Source organism: Danio rerio, chromosome 10, assembly GCF_049306965.1.
Source record: "Danio rerio strain Tuebingen ecotype United States chromosome 10, GRCz12tu, whole genome shotgun sequence".
Lineage (NCBI taxonomy): Eukaryota > Metazoa > Chordata > Actinopteri > Cypriniformes > Danionidae > Danio > Danio rerio.
This window is the reverse complement of record NC_133185.1, coordinates 30,769,188-30,796,139: the sequence shown is the minus strand read 5'-3', so window position 1 is coordinate 30,796,139 and position 26,952 is coordinate 30,769,188. Positions and strand designations below refer to the sequence as shown.

At 41.1% G+C, this 26,952-nt stretch overlaps 1 protein-coding gene and 1 long non-coding RNA gene across 5 annotated transcripts in view; one reads left to right on the top strand and one right to left on the bottom strand.

The window, feature by feature from the left end:
* The window catches only part of LOC141376378 (uncharacterized), a 60,400-nt gene that overhangs the window by 8,542 nt on the left and 24,906 nt on the right, over positions 1-26,952 (bottom strand). The gene's annotated exons all lie outside the window — the stretch shown is intronic.
* Positions 1-26,952, top strand: part of trpc4a (transient receptor potential cation channel, subfamily C, member 4a) — a 30,913-nt gene that overhangs the window by 2,264 nt on the left and 1,697 nt on the right. For 2 of the 4 annotated variants that reach the window (XM_678557.8, XM_021479099.3), the window contains exons 2-10: positions 5,398-5,807; positions 16,568-17,086; positions 20,203-20,575; positions 20,669-20,808; positions 23,105-23,427; positions 23,515-23,710; positions 25,548-25,742; positions 25,978-26,019; positions 26,226-26,315. In XM_678557.8, coding sequence (XP_683649.3) covers positions 5,430-5,807; positions 16,568-17,086; positions 20,203-20,575; positions 20,669-20,808; positions 23,105-23,427; positions 23,515-23,710; positions 25,548-25,742; positions 25,978-26,019; positions 26,226-26,315 — 2,256 coding nt within the window. In that variant the 5' untranslated portion in view covers positions 5,398-5,429. 4 annotated transcript variants of the gene reach the window in all.

The window sequence follows — 26,952 nt, the reverse complement described above, 5'->3', positions numbered from 1 at the left end:
CATTTGACTGATAAAGACTTCACCTAAAAGCTCATATAGTAATTTGGACTGTTCATGAAAATGTACTTAAGATATATTCTAGAATAGACAGAGATCTCTGGGATGCAGTCACAAGCATAATAGTTTAATTAACATCATTTAGACCGATACAAAATTGTGAGGTCCTAGAACCATAACTGTTAAATTTGTCTAAATATTCTCAAACAAAATATATTTTTAGCAACAACCGACAGCTGATACATATGGTCTATGAACTGTTTCAGTCGGGAGGTATTTTTGTTGGTCAACCTGGAAGTTAGTATCATCCTGGTTTCCTTAAGAAAACCATCTAAATGACTCCATTGTCACCACATTAAGCTTCATATTACTCTTTTAATTTTTTTTAGGAAAATTAAAACTCTGATACAGTAGTTTGTATCAGAATTATTTTAAAAGACAACTGTAAACAAAGTGAGTCAGTAATTATGTTTTTACAGAAACACTCACGCTCACTCACTCTCCTTCAGCTTTTTTCAGCTTGCTACCATGGAATGAACCGCCAGTTACTCTGGCAATTGTTTTATCAGCGAATGGCCTTACAGCGGCAAACCCAGCACAGACAGTACAACCCTCAGTGTCAGAAAACACCCACACACCCATTCACATACTATGGCCAATTTTAGTTTATCTAGTTCAGCTACACATCATGTCTTTGGACCCTGTGGGGAACTGGAGCATCTGGAGGAGACCCATGTAGACAGGAAAAACATGCAAACTCAACAAAAAGGCCTCCTGGTCCAGCCAAGACTCAAACCAGCAACCTTCTTGGTTGACTCTGTGAGGCAACCATGGTAACCATTTGGCCAAGATGCAGCTGACTTTTTTCTTCAGGAGAAAATGAAATAAAGACCTTTAACTAAAAATGTGGTCCTTGGTTATACAGTATATAAAATGCAAGTCAATGGCTATTTTATTTACGGTATTTTAAAAGTCAAAACAGCAACAAAAACATGTAGGTAACTCAAAATGATTACCTGGTTATGTACTCTTAATGTCATACTGAAGAAGAAAGTCACCTACATTTTGATTGGCCTGACACTGAGTAAATCAACAGCGAATTAATCTACTTTAATGTCCCCAACATGGAACTGTTGCTCAGGGGTTAGCACTGTCGCCTCACAGCAAGAAGGTTGCTGGTTCAAGTCCCGGCTGGGTCTGTTGGCATTTCTGTGTTGAGTTTGCATGTTCTCCCCATGTTGGTGTGGGTTCCTCCGGTTGCATTTTTAAAATGCAGTTTTTAGTGATAAATAAAATGCAAGTCAATAGCTACAGGCACTTTAAGAGGCAAAAAAACCTACAATAACATAAAAGTAACTCAAAATTATTACCTGACTGTGGCTTCTTAATGTTTTACTGAAGAAGAGAGTCTTGGTTGGCCTAACATTGAGTAAATAAACAGCAAATATTTTTACTTTAATGTCCCAACAACCTCTGCAGCAGTGGTTCTCAATTCCGGACCTCGGGCCTTCCCACCCTGCACATTTTGTACATCTCTTAGTGTTTCCTCTAGGATTTTTTCCAGCTGTGGCGGCAGGTCTTTTACACAAATCTACCAACTACCTATGCTATGGCGTTATTTAAATGACAAATGGAGAACTGTGGTGAGCACAGTATTACACGTCGATGTTGCATTTATGTAACGATAATACGAGCATGCCAATCTCTGCTTGCGCGCCGATTTCCTCTGCTCGTGCAAAAAACTTCTTGCACGCAAAGCATAGATCTTCTTGTGCGCTCTCAAATAAACACTGCTGAAGTGCGATTTAGTGCATTTATGGAGTAAGTATGTCTCCAACATTTATTAGATTTGCTAGGAATATTTATGAATGTCTCCAATAGACCTACATGTCGGTATTAATGTGTCCTGGAGTAAAGTAAAATGGCAATAAACTCCAGCAAGATAACGTTAAAGTCTTTGTAAGCAGAATCACAGACCTTTATCTTTAAATAAAGTACAATTATGGAAACTGTGTTCATCTTAACTGAAAGCTATGTCATGTTTGCTGGCCTAACGCATCGCGCACCGGTCAGTAAGTCAGTCACATCACCTTAAAGTGTTAAACAAGCCCTACTACGGTAACAGAAAAGTTTGTGCTGTTATAATTCACTTACATATTAATGCATATTGGTGCGATTATATCCCGCTATTAAAAACAACAACAACAACAATGAATAAATGTTTTGAATTAATGAGAAGCTTTAATGTAGCCGTGTCGGGATGAATTTTGGTGTGGCGCCCCGCCATGGAAAAATGAATGTAGGGGAAACCATGTCTCTTATTTAACATACAACGATCAGTTCATGGATCTCTCTGTTAATGAGCTGATTTACTGAATCAGGTGTTTTAAGTAAGGAAGACATATGAAATGTGCAGGGCAGGCATTGAGAACCACTGCTCTAGTCAAGAGGGCATTACATAAGTTAATAACGTTCTAGAATAAAATGTAAAAATATATTAGGTTGGGCAGTGCTGTGGCACAGTGGTTAGCGCTGTTGCCTCACAGCAAGAAGGTCACTGGTTCGAGCCTTGGCTGGGTGAGTTGGCATTTCTGTGTGGAGTTTGCATGTTCTTGCTGTGTTCGTGTGGGTTTCCTCCAGGTGATCCGGTTTACCCCACAAGTCCAAAAACATCCGCTATAAGTGAATTTGGTAAGCTAAAATTGGCCATAGTGTATGGATGTGAATGAGAGTTTATGGGTATTTCCCAGTGATGGGTTGCAGCTGGAAGGGCATCCGCTGCGTAAAACATATGCTGAATAAGTTGGCGGTTCATTCTGGTGTGGGAACACTAGATTAATAAAGGGACTAAGCCGAAAAGAAAATGACTGAATGTATATTTGTGTTGACTTAAAAAAAAAAAAACTCTTATCTTTAATTAATAATCTTTAATCTAAAAACTATAATCTTTTTTTATTGAAAACCAATAAAAAAAACTAAATTGTAGCTCAAAATCAGATATTTCAAGTACTCTATTTTTATCACATTTGTCTAATTGATGGCTAACAAAATGGCATTTTACAGAGCTAATTTGTGTGGTGAAGGAAAGCAAAATCAATCCCAGTATTTCCAATGAGATTCTTTATAAACAGCCGCAGATATTTTATTGATAACACTGACTGCGTTTACATGGGCATCAGAAATCAAATTATTTACCTTAATCTGAATAAGACAATTATATGATTAAGGTGTTTACATAAGTTGCTTTTTGAATGTTCCTTTCGTGATCCCGTTTTACATGTTGAAGGACATATTTACATCATTGGCACACTATCCGTACTATCCACATTTCCTCTGGAGTTTCATGTAATTTCGCGTGTTTCGTTTTTAATTTGACGTCTTTAACTGCAGTTTAGCACTTTCACTTTCATTCAGGAACATTTCATGCCACGTTTCCTGTGACAAATGAGATACTGCAGGGCTCGAAATTAACCTTTTTGATTGGTAGCACTGGTGCTCCTAACTTTAAAAATTTAGGCGCATCAGCCAAAATTTAGTCGCACCCACTAATTATAAGCACAGTTACTACAAGTTTTATACAAACATATTTATTGTATTTGAAATCAACACTAATCAAACTAACAAGCAAAAAATATATATATATAAATATATGCAAGCGTGAGGAAAATATGTCTCAACGAAATCCTGTTATCACAAGAAAATACATTTTTATAACAAAACTGAGTGAACATAGAATACACGGAGCGCTCACCGGCCCTGCACGCACTGCATGAATGAATCTGTTAACGATATAACTCTGCTGTTCTCACTTTTGACTGTCGGATATTGCACTGATACTTTTGACACATACTGTACCTTATTATATGCATACATGTTAACAACAATACTAGTCTTTTTAGGAGTAGCGATGTTAGTTTACTCAGTGCAAGCCCGTTTGTGATGGTGTACGTGGTGTTAAATTTGACATATTTGCACGGCGGACAGCATCTGGCGATTATATGAAGGATTAAACAGAAGCTCTCATGCTAAGTGTGGCAAACAGTTACCTGAAATCTCCATCCCACAGACTTTTTATAGCGGACTTGAAGCCAATGGAAGTCTTCTACTCTTGGTAAAGTGTAGATGGTGGATTAACATTCAGCACATGATCAGTATGTGTCATTATTTGTAACTAGATGGTTTCTAAAACTAAATCTGTCAGTGTTATGTTATCTTCATTCTCATCTTCAGCGCTTTAGTTTTTCGCGGTAGTAGCTCTCTGTCATCCGAAGCCAGAAGGTGCTGAGTGATTGACAGCTGATATTAACCAATCATTCGCGTTCAGTGCTAGAGCAGTGGTGGGCCAATAAGAAGAGCGCGAAGGCGGGGCAAGCATTACGGACTAGGCTTTGTTTACTGCAGGAAGTTGACATGACAACTGTTTTAAACCTATCCTGAGCGCTGCGTTTCGCTTTTCAAGTACAGACAAAGAACTTAGAGATGCATTCTGCGTGAATGTCTCCCGAATCCGCGCATGTGCTGAACATTTTGCAGTAAAAACTGTTCGCACACAACAATTTTAAGCACTCGCAGAAATGCTCCCAAATATAATTTAAGGTCGCATAGATAAAATTTCGGGCGCATATGCGACCAAAATGGTCGCAATTTCGAGCCCTGTATTGGATGTGAGTATGACCTGCTGGAAGAGTGTAGTTTTCATTGAATTTGATATCACACGCCTTATGGGAAAAAACCTCCGCATTTCATGACATGAATGTCTCTGGTCCTTCACTTACTCAGTTGGTGCAGAGAATAGTGTTAAACACTTGTGTCCCAAAATGTGGCGAAAATACCTGTTGATACTGCTCCTTTAACAGAAACTTTGCATGTACATGTCAACTTACTCAAACCCTAACCCCAACCTAACAGACTACTAATAATCTAATGATTATTAGTTAACAATGTAACAAATTCAACAAACGGACCATCAAATTAAAGTTTGACCATTTAATTAAAAGTTGCTGTTTACATGGTAGATTCTTAATCAGAGTATTGTCTTAATCGTATTAAAATTGGATTATTGATGTCCATGTAAAAGTAATCAATGTTGCGTTAAAGGTACTGAGAAGCTAACAAAACCCTGGTCATTGCATATATTTATGCCAGGATAGTCTATACCACGTGCTCTCTTGACTCCATTAACATGTGCCATTAGAAGAATCTGAGGTTTTCACTGTAGCCTTCAACAAAACATCACAATCTAATAAGACAGAAAACCAAGCAAATGAGGTCTGAGTGTCATACTAATGGGATGTTGGGTGTGGAGATTTTTTACGGTTTCCAATGCTTAAAGCCATTTCCTCCGTAATGCACGGATCCTGCCCTCATTTACCAGCATCTCTGTTTCCATCTCTTTCCAAGCCCCAGTCGACTCACATGAAGGCATAGCAGCAATGTCACAGCAATACTTTCGCAGAACGGAAAACTTCTTGTACAGGGACCGGATCCCGCTGCGGATAGTTCGATCCGAGTCTGAGCTGTCACCGCTGGAAAAGGCCTACCTGTGGGCTGTGGAGAAAGGCGACTATGGCAGCGTCAAGCAGGCACTCATAGAAGCCGAGATCTACTTCAAAATCAACATCAACTGCATAGATCCTCTGGGGCGAACGGCTCTGTTGATTGCAATCGAGAACGAGAATCTGGAAATCATCGAGTTGCTGCTCAGCTTTAACGTGTATGTGGGGGATGCGCTTTTACACGCCATACGAAAGGAGGTGGTGGGAGCTGTGGAGCTGCTTTTGAACCACAAGAAGCCCAGCGGGGGCATGCAGGTAAGACAGCAATCACTGACAAATGTACTTCAGAATGTGAACCGAAACCATTTGATGTCTCACCTGCTGCAGCATCTCTTGGGTCCTTCCTTTCAATTCAAACTAAAACATGCAGGAATCCCCAGTTGCCTTGGTAATCTTTTCTTTTGTGGAGAGACTGTAAATGTGCAGATTATGTCCAAGCTGTGTCGCAGACCATGTCGCAGTGGTACCTGCTGCTCTAATCTTTTACCCTGTAGACCGGGATGCTTAATTAAAAGTTTTAAAAGTTGAATTCTTCTTAATACACTTCGAGGTGCTTTTGCATGAAGAGGAAAATGGCTTGCATTGTATGCTTCTCACCATCTTGCGGTTGAAGATTAAGTAATTTTCCACTTAGTTTGAAGCGCTATGACCTCTGCTGCAGATAAAGTGTTAATGACTTTAGCGCCACACAGTGTAGCGAATTGATCATCAAGCCACCGCGTCTTGCAGAAAAATAAGAGGAGTTTGTCATACATGCTTGTTGAGTGAAATTGAATATTTCCATTATGGGAAAGCAAAGAATAATTGAATCATGCACTAAGCATGCACGTCTTGCTTTTAAAAACAATTAAAATACATTAGCATCATTTTAAAATTGTCAATATAGTAACAGTATTATTTTTAGTATATTGATCCATATTCATGATGCATACAATTATTAATACTTATATTATAGATTATATTTATGCATCCTAATACTTATATATATAAGCTGATTTTTGATTTGTCATAATATTTCATATGATTACAGTTTGTACTCTATTAATAATAAACATTACAGATCCTAAATAGCTGAACATTAGTTTACAACTAGGCATGGGATAATAACCATTCCCCTTCGGTTGGGGAACTTCAGTGCCATGAATGGGAGGATTCGGATCAGAAGCCGCTTATCTGGAGAGTATTGAACGGGCCAATGAATGAAATTAATTGGCAGCGTAAGCTTGCGCAGGTGTGCGACATCTGCAATTATCTCAGCATATAAGCACACCTGAAGCCAGCAGACGCCATCCTTTTCGCTTCAGATCCTTTCTGAGTGAGTCGATGAGGGTTCCTCTTGCTGATCAGCACTTCAGAGCGAACGAGTGTGTCTCCCGGTCCAGAGTGGGTCTTCGCGGTGGCAGACGGTCGAGCTGGGTTACTCCCTTGCCTGCGGTTCTTTGGGTCCGGTCCTCCAGAGCGGTGCGTATAGTTGCAACTTTCCTAAAAGAGCAACACAGTCGTGCAGCACGTCCTTTTCAGGATGGCGCTCCGACTGTGCGTTTCTGGATGCGGGGGTTTCCTGTCTCCGGATGATGGACACGATCACTGCATTGCATGTTTGGGGGTCCAGCATGTTAATGCGGTGCTCGCGGGCGGTTCATGTCGTCATTGCGATGCCATGACCGTTGCACAGCTAAGATCGCGGCTAACTTTCGCAAGAGAGCGAGCCACCCCAGTTGCCTCCTGTTCTAAAAAAGCAGCGGGCGCTCGGGCAGATCTGAGGGTTTCAGCGGGAGCTAATCCGCCGCCCACGGGCTCGCGGACCTCTCGCTCCTCACGGCGCTCCATCCAAGCTTCGGGTGGTGAGAGTGATCCATCTAACCAGATGATAGCTCTCACACTCGCTGACACCGGAGATCAGATGTCCTCCGCGGCATCGGAGGGTGGGCTTTCACTGTCCGACGAAGATCCGGACCCGCTCGCCCCCTCCGGGCAGGTGAGCGCTGTCAAATCGGATCCTGAAGCGGACATGTTAGCCGTGCTTTCCCGGGCTGCTTTGGCCGTGGGGTTGGAGATGGTTTATCCCCCAGCTCCGCGGCCGGACCGACTAGATGGGTGCTACGTAGAGGACCAGAAGGCGAAGCCTTCGAAGCCTCTCGTCCCCTTCTTCCCGGAAGTGCACAGTAGGCTCACGCAGTCCTGGAGGGCACCTTTCTCTGCCCGTGCTGCGAGTGCCTCCGCCCTCACCGCCCTTGACGGCGGAGCTGCCAGGGGGTATGAGGCGATCCCGTCAGTGGAGCGCGCTATCGCGGTCAATCTTTGTCCGCGCGGCGCCTCTACGTGGCGGGGTTTGCCCCGCCTCCCGTCCAAAGCCTGTAGGTTGTCTGCCTCCCTCGGAGCCAGAGCTTATAAGGCTGCGGGCCAGGCTGCTTCTGCTTTGCACGCGATGGCCACCTACCAGCGCTACCAAGCGCAGGCGCTGGCCGAGCTGCACGAGGGCGGGTCCAACCCAAGCTTATTACATGAGCTGCGCACCGCGACCGACTATGCTCTTCGGACTACTAAGTCCGCCGCGTGTGCGCTGGGGAGGACGATGTCCACACTTGTGGTTCAGGAACGCCACCTCTGGCTAAACCTGGCCGATATGCGCGACGTTGACAAAGTTCGCTTTCTTGACTCGCCCATATCCCAGGCTGGCCTGTTCGGCGACACCGTCGGTGAATTCACCCAGGAATTCAAGGCGGTGAAAGAGCAGTCGGATGCGATGGGCAATGTCATCTATCGGCGTGGCCGTAAGCCCGCTCCGCCCGCCGAGCCATCCACCTCCGCTGTTCCTCGCCGAGGGCGCCCGCCAACGAGTGCTGCCCCGCCCCCGCCTGCGCCTCCGGCCAAGCGGGCGCGGCGTTCACCTCGAAAGCAGGCAGCCCCTCCTGCCCAGGGCGCCGTTAAGTCCGGTAAACGGACCGCGAAGCGTCCCTGAGACAGGCCATCCGGAGAAGAGGAAACTTGCTCTTTCCCCGCTGGAGGGCGGGGCCCCGATAACAACGGTACTTTTCAGTGCCACCAAAACATCAGTAAAAGAGCACCTTTTCCCTTCCCCGGATGTGACTGCACGAGTTCTGCCAGTCCGGGACGCGCTGCCTTCCGGCTCGCAGACTCTACGTGCTTCGCCAGTGGCTCACGAGCGCTGGGGGGACGGTCTCCCTTCCCTCAGCCCTCCAGCCCCCTCTCCGGAGTCAGGGTGCGGAGCCAGAGCGAATCGCTCTCCTCCAGCTTTTCCGCGGGACCCTCGTGCTTCCCGGATCAGCACACCCACTCCGCGCTGCCCCACCGCTGGTACGTCAGCGATTGTAGCGATGACTCCATTAGCGAGGGCTCTGCCTGCCTGGTTAGCGCGGGCCAGCCCCTCGCGGTGGCTCATACGCACAATCAGACTCGGTTACGCGATTCAGTTCGCGAAACGGCCCCCCAAGTTTACGGGCGTGTATTTCTCCAGGGTCAACCCCCTGTCCGCCCCTGTCTTGCGAGAGGAGATTGCTGCCCTCCTGGCGAAGGGTGCAATCGAGCCGGTTCCTCCAGCCGAGATGGAGAGTGGGTTTTACAGCCCATACTTCATCGTACCCAAAAAGAGCGGTGGGTCACGGCCAATCCTAGATCTGCGCGTTTTGAACCGCTGTCTGCACAAGCTGCCGTTCAGAATGCTCACGCAGAGGCGCATTCTCCAATGCGTTCGTCCTCGGGATTGGTTTGCAGCCATAGACCTGAAGGACGCGTATTTCCATGTCTCCATTCTTCCACGCCACCGCCAATTTCTGCGGTTTGCGTTCGAGGGTCGAGCGTGGCAGTACAAGGTCCTCCCCTTCGGGCTCTCTCTGTCTCCGCGGGTCTTCACCAAACTCGCGGAGGGTGCCCTAGCGCCCCTTCGGCTCGCGGGCATTCGCATACTCAATTATCTCGACGACTGGCTGATTTTAGCCCACTCGCGGGAGCAATTGATTATGCACAGGGACGAGGTGCTTCGGCATCTCCGCCTACTGGGGCTTCAGGTCAACCGAGAAAAGAGCAAACTCGCCCCCGTGCAGAGGATTTCTTTTCTCGGGATGGAGCTGGACTCGATCACCATGGTAGCGCACCTCTCCGAGGAACGCGCTCGCCTGTTGCTGAACTGTCTGAGGGAGCTCGACAGCAAACTAGTGGTCCCACTGAAGTTCTTTCAGAGGCTCCTGGGGCATATGGCATCCGCAGCCGCCGTCACGCCGCTCGGGTTGCTCCATATGAGACCACTTCAGCACTGGCTTCACGATCGGGTCCCCAGACGCGCATGGCACGCGGGCACACACCGGGTCTCGGTTACTGCGCTGTGTCGCCGCGCCCTCAGCCCTTGGAACGACCCCTCGTTCCTACAGGCCGGTGTGCCTCTAGGACAGGCGTCCAGCCATGTTGTTGTTTCAACAGACGCTTCCAACACGGGTTGGGGGGCCGTGTGTCGCGGGCATGCGGCTGCGGGCCTCTGGAAGGGTGCCCAGCTGCATTGGCATATCAATCGCCTAGAGCTGTTGGCAGTGTTCCTCGCTCTCCACCGCTTTTTACCGGTGCTGGAGCGGCAACACGTGCTGGTCAGGACGGACAGTACGGCGGCGGCGGCGTATATCAACCGCATGGGGGGTATGCGCTCTCGCCGCATGTCTCAGCTCGCCCGCCGTCTGCTCCTCTGGAGTCACCCGCGGCTGAAATCGCTGCGCGCCATTCACGTCCCAGGCACGCTCAATCGTGCAGCCGATGCGCTCTCACGACAGCTGTTACGCCCTGGAGAATGGAGACTCCACCCCGAGTCTGTTCAGCTGATATGGGCGCGATTCGGGGAGGCCCAGATCGATCTGTTTGCTTCCCCCGAGAACGCTCACTGCCAGTTGTTTTTTTCCCTGACCGAGGGCTCTCTCGGCACGGATGCACTGGCCCACAGCTGGCCTCGGGGCATGCGCAAGTATGCGTTTCCCCCAGTGAGCCTGCTCGCGCAGTTTCTGTGCAAGGTCAGGGAGGACGAGGAACAGGTTCTGCTAGTTGCGCCCCTTTGGCCCAACCGGACCTGGATATCAGAGCTCTCACTCCTCGCGACGGCCCTCCCCTGGCGGATCCCTTTGAGAGAGGACCTACTCTCTCAGGGACAGGGCACCATCTGGCACCCTCGCCCCGATCTTTGGAACCTCCACGTGTGGTCCCTAGACGCGAGGAAGACTTAGGTAACCTACCGACTGCGGTGGTTAATACCATCACTCAGGCTAGAGCCCCCTCCACGAGGCGCGCCTACGCCCTGAAGTGGAGTCTATTCACTGAATGGTGCGTCTCTCGCAGAGAAGACCCCCGAAATTGCCAGATTAGTGTTGTGCTCTCTTTCCTTCAAGAGAAGTTGGACAGCAGGCTGTCGCCCTCCACTCTCAAGGTTTACGTGGCCGCCATCTCCGCTTATCATAGCGCGGTAGCTGGCGGCACCGTGGGAAAGCATAACCTGGTCATCCAGTTCCTTAGGGGTGCTAGGCGAATTAATCCATCTCGCCCCCCTCTCTGCCCTCTTGGGATCTCGCCCTCGTTCTCACGAGTCTGCGATCCGATCCCTTTGAGCCACTCGAATCAGTATCTCTAAGATTTCTGTCCCTGAAGACAGCTCTGCTGGTTGCGTTGGCCTCCATCAAGAGGGTCGGGGACCTGGAGGCATTTTCGGTCAGTGACTCGTGCCTGGAATTCGGGCCGGATTACTCTCACGTCATCCTGAGACCCCGCCCCGGTTATGTGCCCAAGGTTCCTACCACCCCCTTTAGAGATCAGGTAGTGAACCTGCAAGCGCTGCCCCCGGAGGAGGCAGACCCAGCCCTTTCTTTAAATTGTCCAGTTCGCGCTCTGCGCATTTATGTGGACCGTACTCAGAATTTTAGATCATCTGAGCAGCTCTTTGTCTGTTATGGCGGTCGGCAGCAGGGAAGTGCCGTATCAAAACAAAGATTATCCCACTGGATTGTGGATGCCATTTCACTCGCTTATTCGAGTCGAGGTCAGCCGTGTCCCCCGGGAGTTCGTGCACACTCCACTCAGAGCGTTGCATCCTCTTGGGCGCGTGCACGCGGCGCCTCTCTAACAGACATCTGTAGAGCTGCGGGCTGGGCGACACCCAACACATTTGCAAGGTTTTACAATCTGCGAGTGGAGCCGGTTTCCTCAAGGGTATTAGGTAACCCTTTGGTGATTGAGGAGACAACTCGGTAGGGTGTTGAAACACGCTTGCAGCGCCATTCTCCCTAACACGGAGGTACGTGCGCCTTTTTTATCTGTCAGTAAAGTTCCCCGTCAGGTGAGCCCTGCAGATTCCTCCGTGGCCCCCAGCACTGACTCAGCGGAGGAGTCACTTGCTGGCCCACTACGTTGTAGGTCTGCCCGCTGGTCAGCCCGCGTTTTGGGTATAGGTGCCTGCTATGCGTGATCCCCACTAGGCGATCCCATATGCTTATTCCGCCACGGTTAAGTCCCCCCCCTGGGCGGACCCGTGTCTTCCCTCTCCGCTAACCACTCTTTTGCTATGCGTACTCCCCCTTTTTAGGGCTAGTCCATAGGTAAATTCTGCCATCTATCCCCCCCTTGGGTAACGGATGGCCTCCGCAGCGTCCTCCCTATCGGGATTGCACGCTTCCCAACGTACTGTCGTTCTTCCTAGAATTATCTAGATGCTCACGACTTCCCAAAAAATATATCTAAATCCGTAAAACTTCTGTTGAAGTAGGATAAATTAGGGCCAGGGACACGTTGGAGGACCGCGCCCCCCATGATGTGGGTGCGTCACGCTTGCTTGACTATCTCCTCATCGGGGGTGTTGGTAAGGTGCAGTCATTATGGCGCTTTCCATATTCTCCCATTCATGGCACTGAAGTTCCCCAACCGAAGGGGAACGTTCGAGGTTACAGAAGTAACCCTTCGTTCCCCGAGGAGGGGAACGGAAGTGCCATATTCCGTCGCCATAATGACTGTCCCTTAGCTGTTTGAAAGTCTCTTCAGCTTAAAAGGATGGCGTCTGCTGGCTTCAGGTGTGCTTATATGCTGAGATAATTGCAGATGTCGCACACCTGCGCAAGCTTACGCTGCCAATTAATTTCATTCATTGGCCCGTTCAATACTCTCCAGATAAGCGGCTTCTGATCCGAATCCTCCCATTCATGGCACTTCCGTTCCCCTCCTCGGGGAACGAAGGGTTACTTCTGTAACCTCGAACGTTTTCATGGTATACAGTGGTTTGGAGAAGTCAAGGTTTCAAAACAGCCAAAATTTTATGTTATACTATTCCTAAGGTATGTGTAAGGTTTTTTTATTTACATTTTTAGTTTTTTGGACAACAGTACAGCTGAAAATAAATCAAAAGATGCCATTTCAAATTGTAAAGAAATTGTATTTTTGAAACTAATTAAGACAGCAGCAGACAATAATTCATTTGAATTTTTTGGTCTGACATGTTTACTGCTCCAAAACATTTCAAAATAGTTTTTCAAAATAAAATATATTGTGTTCAAAGGGGGGGGGGGGGGGGGATTATTTAGAAATATGTAAAAAGAATATGTTTCATATGAGCAGTAATCACAATACCATAAAACCGTGATATTTTATCTAACATTATCATACCGTCAGAATCCTTTACCCGATCATGCCTATGTACAATATAAACATTTTGAAGGAGCATTTAGTATTTAGTGAGTTTAATAAGGAGGAGGACTCATTAAATTAAGAAATGAATGAGAGAAATGACAATAATCTATACAGTATAGTGGTGAGAGGAATGAAACATTTGCCTTTCCCTATAGAAAGCCAGTAAAAACTTCACACAAGTAGATTTTCCTCTATACACGTGAATCTCTTGCTTGCATACAAAACTGCAGCCTGGGGTGGAGTTTAGATGGCCACTGATTGATTTGACTTGCCATTCATTTATTATAGAGGCAGATACCTTGCAGCCTCCTTTGTTCAAGTGCTGAGGTTACAATAATAGCTTGTGGCGCAACTAAAAAACTAACAAAAATATACATACAGTATCTTTATCTCAGTTTTGTTGTTTTGCTATAAATATTGTAAAATCCTTAAAAAATACATTTGGGAAATTAAGTCATTTAGGTCTTGTTTTGTGAGAAACTCTTGAAACAAATCTATCTGAATATCCCTAAGATAAGGCACATCTGGGAAAGGTATTCTATTAAAATTATACTGTATTTGCGAACAGGATAAGAAAAATCATACTTGTTGTCCTTGTGAACTATTTTCTACTTTTTAGTAGTTTTTGCTCTTTTAACAACAAAAAGTCATGTCTTCATTTATTCATTCACATATAGTTCTAAATCCAAGAGACTTTTCAGAACACAAATAATGAATTTGGAGAGATTTCTGTCTGCTGAAGGTCCAACTCAAGCAAGCTTAATTGACGTGAATACCACTGAGGTTCATATTTGCATGTCACATGACACATTCAAGCTTTCACAGGAACCAATGAGGTTTGTTCTTGCTCATCAAGAGCTTCTATTTATGTCTGACAGTGTTTATATGTATGTGGATAATAGCCAAACTTAAACACTGTTCATCATACAAACTGTTCATGTCTCTTCAAAATATTTGGACAACTTTACAAATATTTTGAAGTGTCAGTTTTGAGTGAATAAGGAGGGACAAAAATAATAGATTGCAATTAAAAATGTATTTTTGTTTCAAAGATGCATAAAACTCTTAAAAGTTTATAATAATAAAATAATAATAATAGTTCCTTACATTTTATATAGTTCTTTTCTGGACACTCGAAAAGCGTTACACAATGGGGGGAATTTCCTCATCCACCACTAGTGTGCAGCATCCACCTGGATGATGCAATGGCAGCCATATTGCGCTAGACCACACGTCACACATCAGCTGATTGGTGGAGAGGAGACTGAGTGATGATGCCAATGATGATATGGGGATAGTTAGGAGGCCATGATGGATTTTGGGATTGATCCTGGGATTTAAAGACCACACAGAGTCAGGACCTCAGTTTAATGTCTCATCCGAAAGACGGCGCCCACTGAGCAGTATAGAGTCCCCTACACTTTACTAGGGCATTTGGACCTACACAGACCACATGTTAAGTGCCCCTGCTGGTCTCACTAACACTACTTCTGGCTGCAACCAGGCTTTCTCATTTGGTCTCTTATCCAGGTACTGACCTTGCTCAGCCCTGCTTAGCTTCAGTGGGCAACCGTGTGAGAGTTGCAGAGAGCTAGCTTCCAGAAAAAAATAAAAAGTTTAAAACATCATGATGGTCAGTAAATGATAAGTCCAAATTGTTATTTTCACTTTTCAACTATAAGAATGTTTAGATATGTATTGACTTGTTCCCCATTACTGGGAACGTCCAAATAATATCATATCCATTTATGCAGATGTGGAAAACAAACCATTAGAATGAATTTTATGTTGATTTTTTGCAATAATATTTTTTCTTTTTGCTTGCTTTGATGTTGAAATGTCTTCTAATAAGTTTAAAAATCATGATCTTAAGTTTATTTAAGTAAGTTAAGTTAAATGCATTCAAATAAACATACAAAAATCCCAATAGAATAACTACTTGTTCCACCTTGAGCTATAAAGCACAGCATTTTTCCTTTTTGTCCCCATTTTGCATATTATGAAAATGCCCTTTTGGTTTAATTGTGTTAAGAAACTGTTGAAAATCCATCCGACACTAGCAGGGCTGGACTGTGACAAAGTAACAGCCCTGGCATTTTAGGCCTAAGCGGCCCTCTACATATAATCAAAATGCTATCCATCTGTGCACTCCTTTGAAAATGTTTACCAATTCCTGTTCTATAAAAGCGAAAAAGCTATATATAGGAAATAATGAGAGTTTACAAATTCAAAACTTTTACAATTAAAATTAAATTAAAAACCTGCTATTAAGTTGTTATTATTATAATAAAATGATAATTCTTCCCCCACAGTACAAAGACATGCAATACAGATGAATTGAAAAAGCTAAATTGGCTGTAGTGCATGTGAGAGTGTGCAAGAGTGTATTTGTGTTTACCAGTGATGGGTTGTAACTGGAAGGGCGTCCGCTGCGTAAAACATGTGCTGGATAGGTTGGCGGTTCATTCCGCTGTGATAATAAAATTATAATCCACACTGGAAGTCCATCTTGTGTGTTTTGAGGGAGCCTATATTAAATAATGAACATAACAGAAACCGCCTGTGGATGCACACAGTTGATGTTGATTAACAAAATAAAGTTAAATAATAAAAGCAGTGTATCAGAGACCCTTAAAAAATTAAAACGTTTAACTCAACAATGAAATATAAAAACATAGCTTTAAGATTTTATAGTCCATCAAATGAGATTAAACAATTCGAAAATGCAACAAATATTTATTTAAGCCTGAACTGCAAAACCATATTTAATAAATGTATTAGTTTATTAGTTTTTGCACGCTCACACAGAGCCCAAAATGTGTCAAGACAGACTAGATAACTAATGGGCTGCAAATTATGTCACATGGGCCGGTCTGTCCGAAAAAAAAAAAAAACATCTTACTGTCAGGGTGTCACAAATCACTGCATGGTCAATTAATTAGGCAGAAAAAAAAAACGATTGGCTGCCAAATTTTTTATGGGCCGATCAGATCATATGATGATCAGCACAGCCCAAAAAAGTACGCCAGCCAAGCGGGAAACTGCCCGGTCTGCCAGATGGCCAGTAGACATGAAGGGTCAGGACTAGGTGTTAAGGCTAGGGCTATTATTTAAAAATACTTGGATTATGAGGCGATGCTTAATGTAAATTTTTAAACTACTTAAATAAAATTTTTTGGCACATCTCCAGGTTTACTATATTCATTTCTGATCTAGGGGGAAATCCTCCCACGCCAACTCCACCCCCATGCCACGCCCCCAGCTATGATGTGACACCAAAAAAAACAATCGTTGTAAACAATTTGCATTGGCCATTCGTTTTTACCAACCCTTATTTGTACTTTTTCTAGGTACCTCCTATCCTGTTGGACAAGCAGTTTTCTGATTTTACCCCTGACATCACACCCATAATCTTGGCCGCACACACCAACAACTATGAGATCATTAAGATGCTGGTACAGAAAGGTGTCTCCATGCCACAGCCCCACCAGGTGCGCTGTAACTGCATGGAGTGCGTGTCCAGCTCAGACGTAGACAGCCTGAGACACTCCCGATCCCGTCTCAACATCTACCGAGCCCTAGCCAGTCCATCACTTGTCGCCCTCTCCAGCGAGGACCCCTTCCTGACGGCCTTCCAGCTCAGTTGGGAACTCCAAGAGCTCAGCAAAGTAGAAAACGAATTCAAGTCGGAGTACGAAGAGCTTTCCCAGCAGTGTAAACAGTTCGCCAAAGACCTGCTCGACCAAACACGCAGCTCCAGAGAGCTCGAGCTGATTCTGAACTACAAAGATGATATAAATCTTCTGGAGGATGAAGGCATTAATGATCTGGCCAGGCTGAAACTGGCCATCAAGTACCATCAGAAAGAGGTGAGTTTTGAGCTCTCTGGAATTCATGACAACAAAAAAACTCTGAAAACAATCCAAAAGTGCTTCTGTATCATTAGCAGTGGCACAAAAGTATCACTTCAGATTGGAACGGCTCTCAAGCATACCACAAAGGGTCATTATTGCAAACACAGGTGTTCGGCTGTTTGTTTCAGTTGTCGGGGACTGGGTTTGGATGGCTGCCCTGTTGATTTAGCAATGCGGTGTATTTTGTGCAGTGTGGATAATATATTTCAGGTGGTGTCGTGTTTTAAATCTATTTAGTGGAAGTCGACTGGAATATTTTCACTTCCAGAAGGCAGTTTGTGTTATTCCTACTGGAGTCGCTGTAGCATTATATGGATCAATATTGCTCCCTACTGTTGACACTGAGCATTGCAAGCTATTTCTGTTTGCAAAGTTAAGGGAAATAGCTTTTTTGGCAGTTTAAATGTGTTTAGGCATGTGATGATAACTGTTTTTAAGGTATAGCGCAGTTTAAAAAAAGTCAAAACCGCCAACATTTTAGGCTATATCGTTCCTACTGTATATGTACTGTATTTTTTTTTTTTAGAACAACTGTATCTCCAGCAGAAAAGAAATCCAAAGATGCAGTTTTAAATAGTAAAGTACTTTGTGTTTTTAAAACTAATGAAGACAGCGGAAGTCAATGATTCATTTGAATCATTTAGCCTGACATGTTTACTGCTTCAAAATGTTTTCAATGTTTCTCAAAATAAAATATATTTTGTGAAAATATTTTGTCCAAAGAGGAAAAAGGTCTTTGTTAAATGCAGACATTCAAAAATATATTTTTGAGCAGTTATCACAATACAGTGAAACCGTGATATTTTGTCCAAGGTTATCATACCGTCAGAATCCTATACCGGCCCATGCCTGTGTTTTGCTTTTATTTGTTATGCATTTGTACACTACTGTACTGTACCCATGACGTGGTTGTTCAAACATGATTGAAAATAGAGAGGAAGTAATAATTATGAGTAGTGGATTCTGTTATTTAACAGAAGCATGTTGCATTGCTGTCATGGAAAAAGGACTGGTAGATCACAAACACATATAACAGCACGCTAGGTTGAACACCTTAATTTTTTTGTTTTGTCTTTAATGATTTAAACAATTGACAAAACATAAAATGCAGGTTCATTGGTCAGTGCATTAACTGTTTCATGTGTTAAGTTATATAAATATTTTATTATTATTTTTTATTTTTTATTGTTAAAATGAAATACAAATTAGTAATTACATTTAACAAAATATTACATTGAATAAAAATAATTAACCCTTATTATAATTTTAAATGCTCATATTTATTAAAGAATACAAAAATGCATATACAGTGCTCAGCATATAATATAGCACATGCCTCACAAATCTTTTAAATTCATATTTTTAAAAGAAAGCTTTAAAATTTAATATTTGTGAATATACATTATATTAGTCAGTACTGAAGCCAAATCTGGACTTTATCTAACAGATAACGTTGCAAAAATTAGTATACCCAAATTTATAAGTTATAGAAAATATTCTATACACCTTTTAAATAGAGGAAAAGTCAAAGTCATAGTTGAATGTTTTTAGATTGTTATTTTTACATTTTTTGCTATATTTTGCTTGAATTTAATTGTATTATCTTTCAATTTCTAAATATATTTCAAAATGGAGTGTACTCTATTATGCTAAACAGTAAGCACTGTAACTGTTTTTAACAATGATAACGTATCATAGTTAACAAACCAGCTTGTTTAATGAATTATGAAAGATCTTGACACTTAAAACTGAAGATATGCTGAAAATAGAATACACAATTTGCCATTAGAAGATTAATTACATTTTAAAACTATGAATATAAAAATATAAATTTTAATTAATATTTTATAATATTGCTGTATATGCTGCAGTGTTAATATTACTATTTATACTGTACCTTCTTTAACTACTATATAAAATACTGTCTTTATATTATATCTTTTATTTACAAATAAATCAAACAAACATTTCATTTAATTAAATGTAATCACAATATAATAAGCATATATCTTTTTACATATTTTCTAGCAACTTACTCTGGTTTGGTAAAACTGCTAGACTGACATCACAAAATTACAATCACATGTATTCATGTTAATTTACACATGACTCAGTGTTTGGCTTGTTGCGGACCATGTGCGGTCCAGATGGTTTGTCAAAAGGTGCAGAAAAGCTTCATATACAGGGATTTAAACCAGATATGACGAGAACCAGATAGAGCAGCCTGGGAGAAAAGAACAGTGTGTCACTGTAAGCCTTTTTGTGTTTGCTCTTTTTCAAAAGGCACTTGTTTCTCATTAGGACATGGCTCCGTTATTTGCCTTCTCCCGCAGAGAGCGTTTCTTATGCAACTGCAGAAAACGATGACAGTCTCTGTACATGATAGAAAATTACTTTGGTTTGCTGCACATTCCAGTAGGAAAATGCAAGCAGATCATTCAAATGAAGTTCAGGCGAAATCGACCTGCATTACATGTACTGTACAGTTGAAGTCAGAATACTTAGCCCTCCTGAATTATTTGCCCCCCTGTTTATTTCTTTCCCCAATGTCTGTTTAATGGAAAGATTTTTCAGCACATTTCTAAACATAATAGCTTAATAACTGATTTATTTTATCTGCCATGATGACAGTATTTAATGTGTTTATTAGATATTTTAGATACTAGTATTCAGCTTAAAGTGCAATTTAAAGGCTTAACTGGGTTAATAAATTTAGGGTAATTAGGCAAGTCACTGTATAACGATGGTTTTTTTCTTTAGACAATCCAAAAATTTGTTTCGGGGGGCTAATAATTTTGACCCTAAAATGGATTTTTAAAAAATTAAAAACTGCTTTTATTCTAGCCAAAATAAAACAAATAAGACTTTCTCCAAACGAAAAAATATTATTGGAAATAGTGTGAAAAATTCCTTGCTCTGTTAAACATAATTTGGGAAATATTTGTAAAAGAAAAAACAAATCACAGGAGGGCTAATAATTTTGACCTCAGCTTTTTGTCTTTGTATATTTAACATTAACAGTCAATTCATTCAACTTCAATCTAATCTCTTTTGTTAATTTCTGTTGTTAGTTTGTAGCACAGCCAAACTGTCAGCAGCTGCTCGCGTCTCGCTGGTATGATGAGTTTCCAGGCTGGAGACGCCGCCATTGGGCCAGCAAGTTCATGACCTGTATCTTCATCGGACTTCTCTTCCCTTTCTTCTCACTCTTCTATCTGATCGCCCCAAAGAGCCACTATGGCTTGTTCATCCGAAAACCCTTCATAAAGTTTATATGCCACACTGCATCATATCTGACCTTCCTCTTCCTCCTGCTTTTGGCATCTCAACATGTAAACCGCAACCTCCTCGACCAAGACGAGAACTCAGACTGCAAAAACGAGAACTTAAGGCAGAACCTAGCACCCACCACTGTTGAATGGATGATTCTACCCTGGGTTTTAGGTAATCCGTGTTTGTGGTGGAAAAAGTCATGTTTGAACTGTTTGAGTTTTGATTAGTTTTCGATTAATTTTCCTGACTCTCTTTGCTCTGCAGGATTTGTATGGGCAGAAATCAAACAAATGTGGGATGGTGGCTTTCAGGATTACATTCACGACTGGTGGAACCTCATGGACTTTGTCATGAATTCTCTATATCTGGCCACCATCTCTTTGAAAATTGTTGCTCTCAGCAAGGTAATGGGTTAAAATTGAATCAACAATTGTTTTGGTCTTTCTCCATAAAATTAGCCATATTCTTAACATGAAACATGAAAATGGATTTTATTACTTACAAACTTGAGGATTTGTTTTTTTTTTTATGATCAGAAACTGTATCAGTGTTATTGTGAAGAAAGCAAATCAAAGCAAATCATACACTGCTGTTCAAATGTCTGTTTTATTTTTAAGTCTATGTTGTGCACCAAGGGTGCATTACTTGCTCAAAAATACAACTTTCAAATGCAAGACCTTCTCCCATCTTTGAAATACAAATTAAACTAATCTAAGAGATGTCTTTGGCCTTAAGTTAAAGCATTTTCACTCAGCTCTGATGCTACATAATGTAAAATAAAAAAATAAAGCCATAGTAATCAAATAGTTTAATCCAAGTCTTCTGAAGAAACATGTTCACTTCATATGATGAACAGATTCTATTGAGCCTTAATTTAACATTAAATATGTTTTCATTGATATAGACTTCTTAATATAGTACAATGTTTGGTTAACAAAAAAAAAAAAGAAAATCTGGAATCTGAGGGTTCAAAAAATAATATTCTAAATATTGAGAAAATCAGTTATTACTAACCAAATGTTAAGTGTTCATATATTTACAGTAGAATTTTTTTACTTAATACTATACTTATTTTTGGCATAAAAGGAAAATCTATATGTTTGACCATATGCTATTGATTTTTTGAAATTGTTGCAAATTTATTAAAAATAGAAAATCTAAAAAAGCACATGTACAGAAGTATTCACCACCTTTGCCGTAAAGCTCTAAATGAGCTCAGGTACATTCTGTTTCCACTAATCATTCTTGAGATGTTTCAGCAGCTTAATTGGATTTCATCTGTGGTAAATTCAGTTGATTGGACATGATTTGAAAAGGCATACACCTGTCTGTATAAGGTCCAAGGGTTGACAGTGCATGTCAAAGCACAAACCAAGCATGAAGACAAAGGAATCTTCTGTAGACCTCCGAGACAGGATTGTCTCAAAGCACAAGGCTGGAGAAGGTTACAGAAAAATTTCTGCTCTGAAAGTTCCAATGAGCACAGTGGCCTCCATCATCCGTAAGTAGATGTTTGGGACCACCAGGACTCTTCCTAGAGCTGGCCGGCCATCCAAGCTGAGTGATCAGGGAGAAGGGCCTTTGTCAGGGAGGTGATCAATAACCCGATGATCATTCTGTCTGAGCTCCAGCGTTCTTCTGTGGAGAGAGGAGAACCTTGCAGAAGGACAACCATATGTGCAGCAATACACCACTCAGGCCTGTATGGTAGAGTGGCCAGACGGAAGCCACTCCCTGCCTGGAATGTGCCAAAAGGCACCTGAAGGACTCTCAGACCATAAAAAACAAAATTCTCTGGTATGATGAGACTAAAATTTGACTCTTTGGAGTGAATGCAAGGCGTTATGTTTGGAGAAAATCACCATCATGCTGTGGGGATGTTTTTAGCAGCAGAACTGGAAGACTAATGAGCATAGAGGGAAAGATGAATGCAGCAATGTACAGAGACATCCTGAATGAAAATCTGCTTCAGAGTGCTCTTGACCTCAGACTGGGTTGATGGTTCATTTTTCAGCAGGAATATGACCCAAAGCACACCGCCAAATATTAATGTCCTTGAGTGGCCCAGACAGATCCCAGATCTAAATCAAATTGAACATCTCTGGAGAGATCTGAAAACGGCTGTACACCATCACTTCCCATCCAACCTGATAGAGCTTGAGAGGTACTAAAGTGGAATGGGCAAAAATTCCCAAATATGGTATCATATTCAAAAAGACTTGAGGCTGTAATTGCTGCCAAAGGTGCATCAACAAAGTATTACGCAAAGGCTGTGAATACTACTTTACATGTGTTTTTTAAATAAATTTCTAACAATTCAAAAAAATATTTTTTTTCACATTTTCATTATGGGGTATTGTTTGTAGAATATTGAGGAAATAAATGAATTTAATCCATTTTGGAAGGAGGCTGTAACATAAAAAATGTGGAAAAAGTGAAGCGCTATGAATACTTTCTGGATGCACTGTATATGTACATAGTGGGATTTAAACTGGCATTTCTAGCATGGGAGGTTGGCGTGGAAGTACACTAAAACCACAGTTTCTAGTTGCTAATGCTACTTACAGTACACGACTCCTAACTGGCCTCCATTCCACTTGTCACTGTGTTGTTATTCTTAAAAAGATGCAAAGACAGAATATGATCAGTGGTTTTCTACAATAAAACATACTGTAATTCTTAACACTTCTCTTTCCACAGTATAACAACCAGTGCCGTGACGAATGGGACATGTGGCATCCGGCCTTGGTGGGCGAGGCCTTATTCGCCATTGCTAATATATTTAGCTCTCTAAGACTGATTTCACTCTTCACTGCCAACTCTCACCTGGGTCCTCTTCAGATTTCCCTGGGCCGAATGCTGCTGGACATCCTCAAATTCCTCTTCATTTACTGCTTGGTGCTGCTCGCCTTTGCAAACGGACTCAATCAGCTTTATTTCTATTATGAATCCGACGGCAAAACTAGCAACAACGTCACATGCAAGGGTATCCGCTGCTCAGAGCAAAACAATGCATTTACAACGTAAGGAACATTTTCAGATCTACAGATTTAACATTTAATCTGCTTGCTTTGATTTAAAAAGAGATATTATGTTTTTTGTTTTTACAGTATGTTTGAGACACTTCAGTCATTGTTCTGGTCCATATTTGGTCTTGTTGCCCTGCATGTGACCAATGTTGATGCCAAACATGACTTTACTGAGTTTGTTGGAGCCACGATGTTTGGGACCTACAGCATTATCTCTTTGGTGGTGCTTCTTAATATGCTTATTGCCATGATGAATAATTCCTACCAACATATTGCTGTAAGTGCTATACATTATTCACTATTTATACTGCTTTTAGGAGCATTTACATTTTTTTTTTACATCAAAGTGTATACATTTACAGTTTTTAAGACCTTTTTAGGAACTTTCAGTGCCCCACACTGGTAGGATGTCTATGGTGTTAATTTAATTTTGACTTTTTACGTATCACATCTTTTAGTAATCATCCTAAAAAGTGCACTGTTAATTAACCATTTCTGTATTTTGTGATTCACAAGTGCTTTACATTTATTTACAGTTGTGAATTGCATTATGGGGTGTTGATCTCTGCTCTATCGATTTTTCATGTTGAAAATTCAACTTTAACAAAGTTCAACAGTTTAACAAAGTGACTTTTATTGACATTTTAGTAGTTTGTAAAATATTATAATGTATAAGAAATATTATATAGAGCAGTGTTTCTCAACCATGTTCCTGGAGAACCATCAGCACTGCACATTTTCCATGGCTGTGTTCGAAATCGCCTACTACTCAGTAGGTACTGCATTTGATTTTAAACCTACAACTTGACCGTTACAAAAGTACATTCTATAGTGTGTCTGCAGGGTCTTAAAGTATTAAAAGTTGATAAACCAATTATGAGTTAAAAAGTATTAATCACATTTTTGCAAGGTCTTACATTTTGTTCAATCGTTGTACAAAGTCCAGCCAAGCTCTTCCATCCGGGTGATGTCACGTAATGTACGTCAAAGCGGGAAGGTGATGTGATGCTCTCCACATGTATCGAAACCATAGAGCGAAACAGACGACAAAATGCATTTACATTTAGTCATTTAGCAGACGCTTTTATCCAAAGCGAAATGGGATTATGTATCCCATTAAAAATGGGATAATGTAAGTTTGTGTACTCCTGGTTGGAGAAATAGGAGTTTAAACAATGGCTGTCCCTGAAAATTAATTTCTTTTAACGCACTACATCCATCATTTTGCCATCATCATATGACCTACCCACGTCAGTTGCGTCGCTTCACTCCTATTCATGAATTCTCTTGTGGTGCATCATGGGAAAGTGTAGCGTCTATTCGATACGCACTTTAGAATCTCGCCGGAAGTCATCCAGGTACTTCTCACATGCTGTTTTTTGATGTCTATAAATTCGGACATACAACTCACTCTCACATACTGATTTAGCATACTATATAGTATACTGTAAAAGTATGCGATTTCAGACACAGCCCATGTCTCCTTAACAAAGCACACCTGATTCAGACCATCAGCTCATTAGCAGAGACTAAAAGACCTGTAATGGGTGTGACAGCCAAAGGAGACATCCAAAACATGCAGTGTTGGTGGTCCTTTAGGAATGTGGTTGAAAAACACTGATATAGAGAAATAAGTCAGTAAAATAACAGAAGATTTACTGGCACTTTATTACAAGGTATTTGTACTGGGGTATATAACATAAAACCAGAAAATATATCACTTTAAACAATTAAAAATGTTAATAAAAGTATGTTTTTATACTTAAAATACGGAAAACTGCTAATTTACGGACTTTTCCTTACAGTGTAGATTTCCTGCGGTTGCAAAATCATGTAAAAGCTTTTTTTATTTATTTTATTAAATTCAAATATTTCAAACAAATCAGAAAAAAATCCATTACATACAGTATATATTACATAAAATGAAAAAAAAAAAACATGGAAACTTCAACTACTTTCTTTTCTTTCTTATTTTAATTATCAATTACAAATATTTTAATTTGGATTTATAGACCTTTGATTTGCAAAACTGATTGATGTTTAAATATTCTTCAGTATGTTTCAGTTTAGAGGTTTAATTGGCCTATTCAGCTCTTCTCTTGGTTTGTCCACAGGACCATGCTGATATTGAGTGGAAGTTTGCTAGAACAAAACTTTGGATGAGCTACTTTGAAGAGGGCGGCACTTTACCTCCTCCCTTCAACGTCGTCCCAAGCCCAAAATCAGCGTGGTACCTCATTAGATGGATAAAGACCCACTGCTTCAAAATTAAACAACGAAAAAGAACAGAGACGCTTGGATCACTCGGGGTAAGAGGCCACTTTCTTCTTATGTTGTATTCATTCATATTTCATTATATGTTAACCAATTTTCTTTTCACAGAATATTATATATATAGTTGTCCATAAACCTGTTTTCAGCAGTCAATATTTAAAATCTAATACCTAAATAAAACCTACAGTAAATAATGCCTTTGGTTTTCACTACCATATAATAAAGCAATCTGTTTTGAAAAAAGCAATACAGCTGTTCTCTTTTGTTCAGATACGAGCTGCTGAAAATGTCCGCACAAACCGTCAGTATCAGGTAATGGAGTTTCTTTCAAAGCAACTGATCATTAAATCTGTCTGCAAAGTGCACTTTGCATGACATCTTTGTATTTCATACTGTAAATAAAGGTTTTCTGAATTTAGATATTAATATTCTCTCAATATGCTTTGAGACCTCTTAAAGACTCTATGGGCTGCTTTTTATAGCTTCATAATCAAATTGATCTCAAATCTAATTTTTAGGAGGTACTAAGAAACCTGGTTAAACGGTATGTGGCAGCAAGAATCAGAGATGCCAAAAAAGAAGAGGGATTAACAGAAGATAACTTTAAGGTAAATTGTGCATGGTTTGTTTGAATGTGGTACAATGTACAGTCAACCAACCATTATCATAATGATATTATAATTACCATAATTTTCATATTTAAATATAATTTTTTTTCATCTTACATATATAATATTAGCTTATTTCAGCTCCATTTCAATTTATAAACCTCTCTTATCGTTTTAGTATAACACTGTAACACTGTTTTTACATAGATACTTGTCAAGTAAATGTATAAATGAAACATAATATTTATATTACATTATAAGTAGTTATTCATAAACTGAAATGTATATTTATTAATTTAAAAATATATATTAGTTATTTCATTACATTACAATTTACAAATCATTACAATTTAAATGTTTTAAATAAGATTGTGTGCCTTTAAAGTGATTGTTGTGAAAAAAGATATTTTGAAGAATGTTAGAAACCGGTAACCATTGGCTTTCATAGTATCCATTCATTCATTTTCTTTCACTTTTCCGCAAACTTTCATAGTATAAAAAATAAAAATTATGCGCAAATGTACCAGCATTATTTGTGAAATTAGGTTTTATTTTGTTATTATTTTCATTTATTTATTATAATTATTTTGTGTATATATATATATATATATATATATATATATATATATATATATAT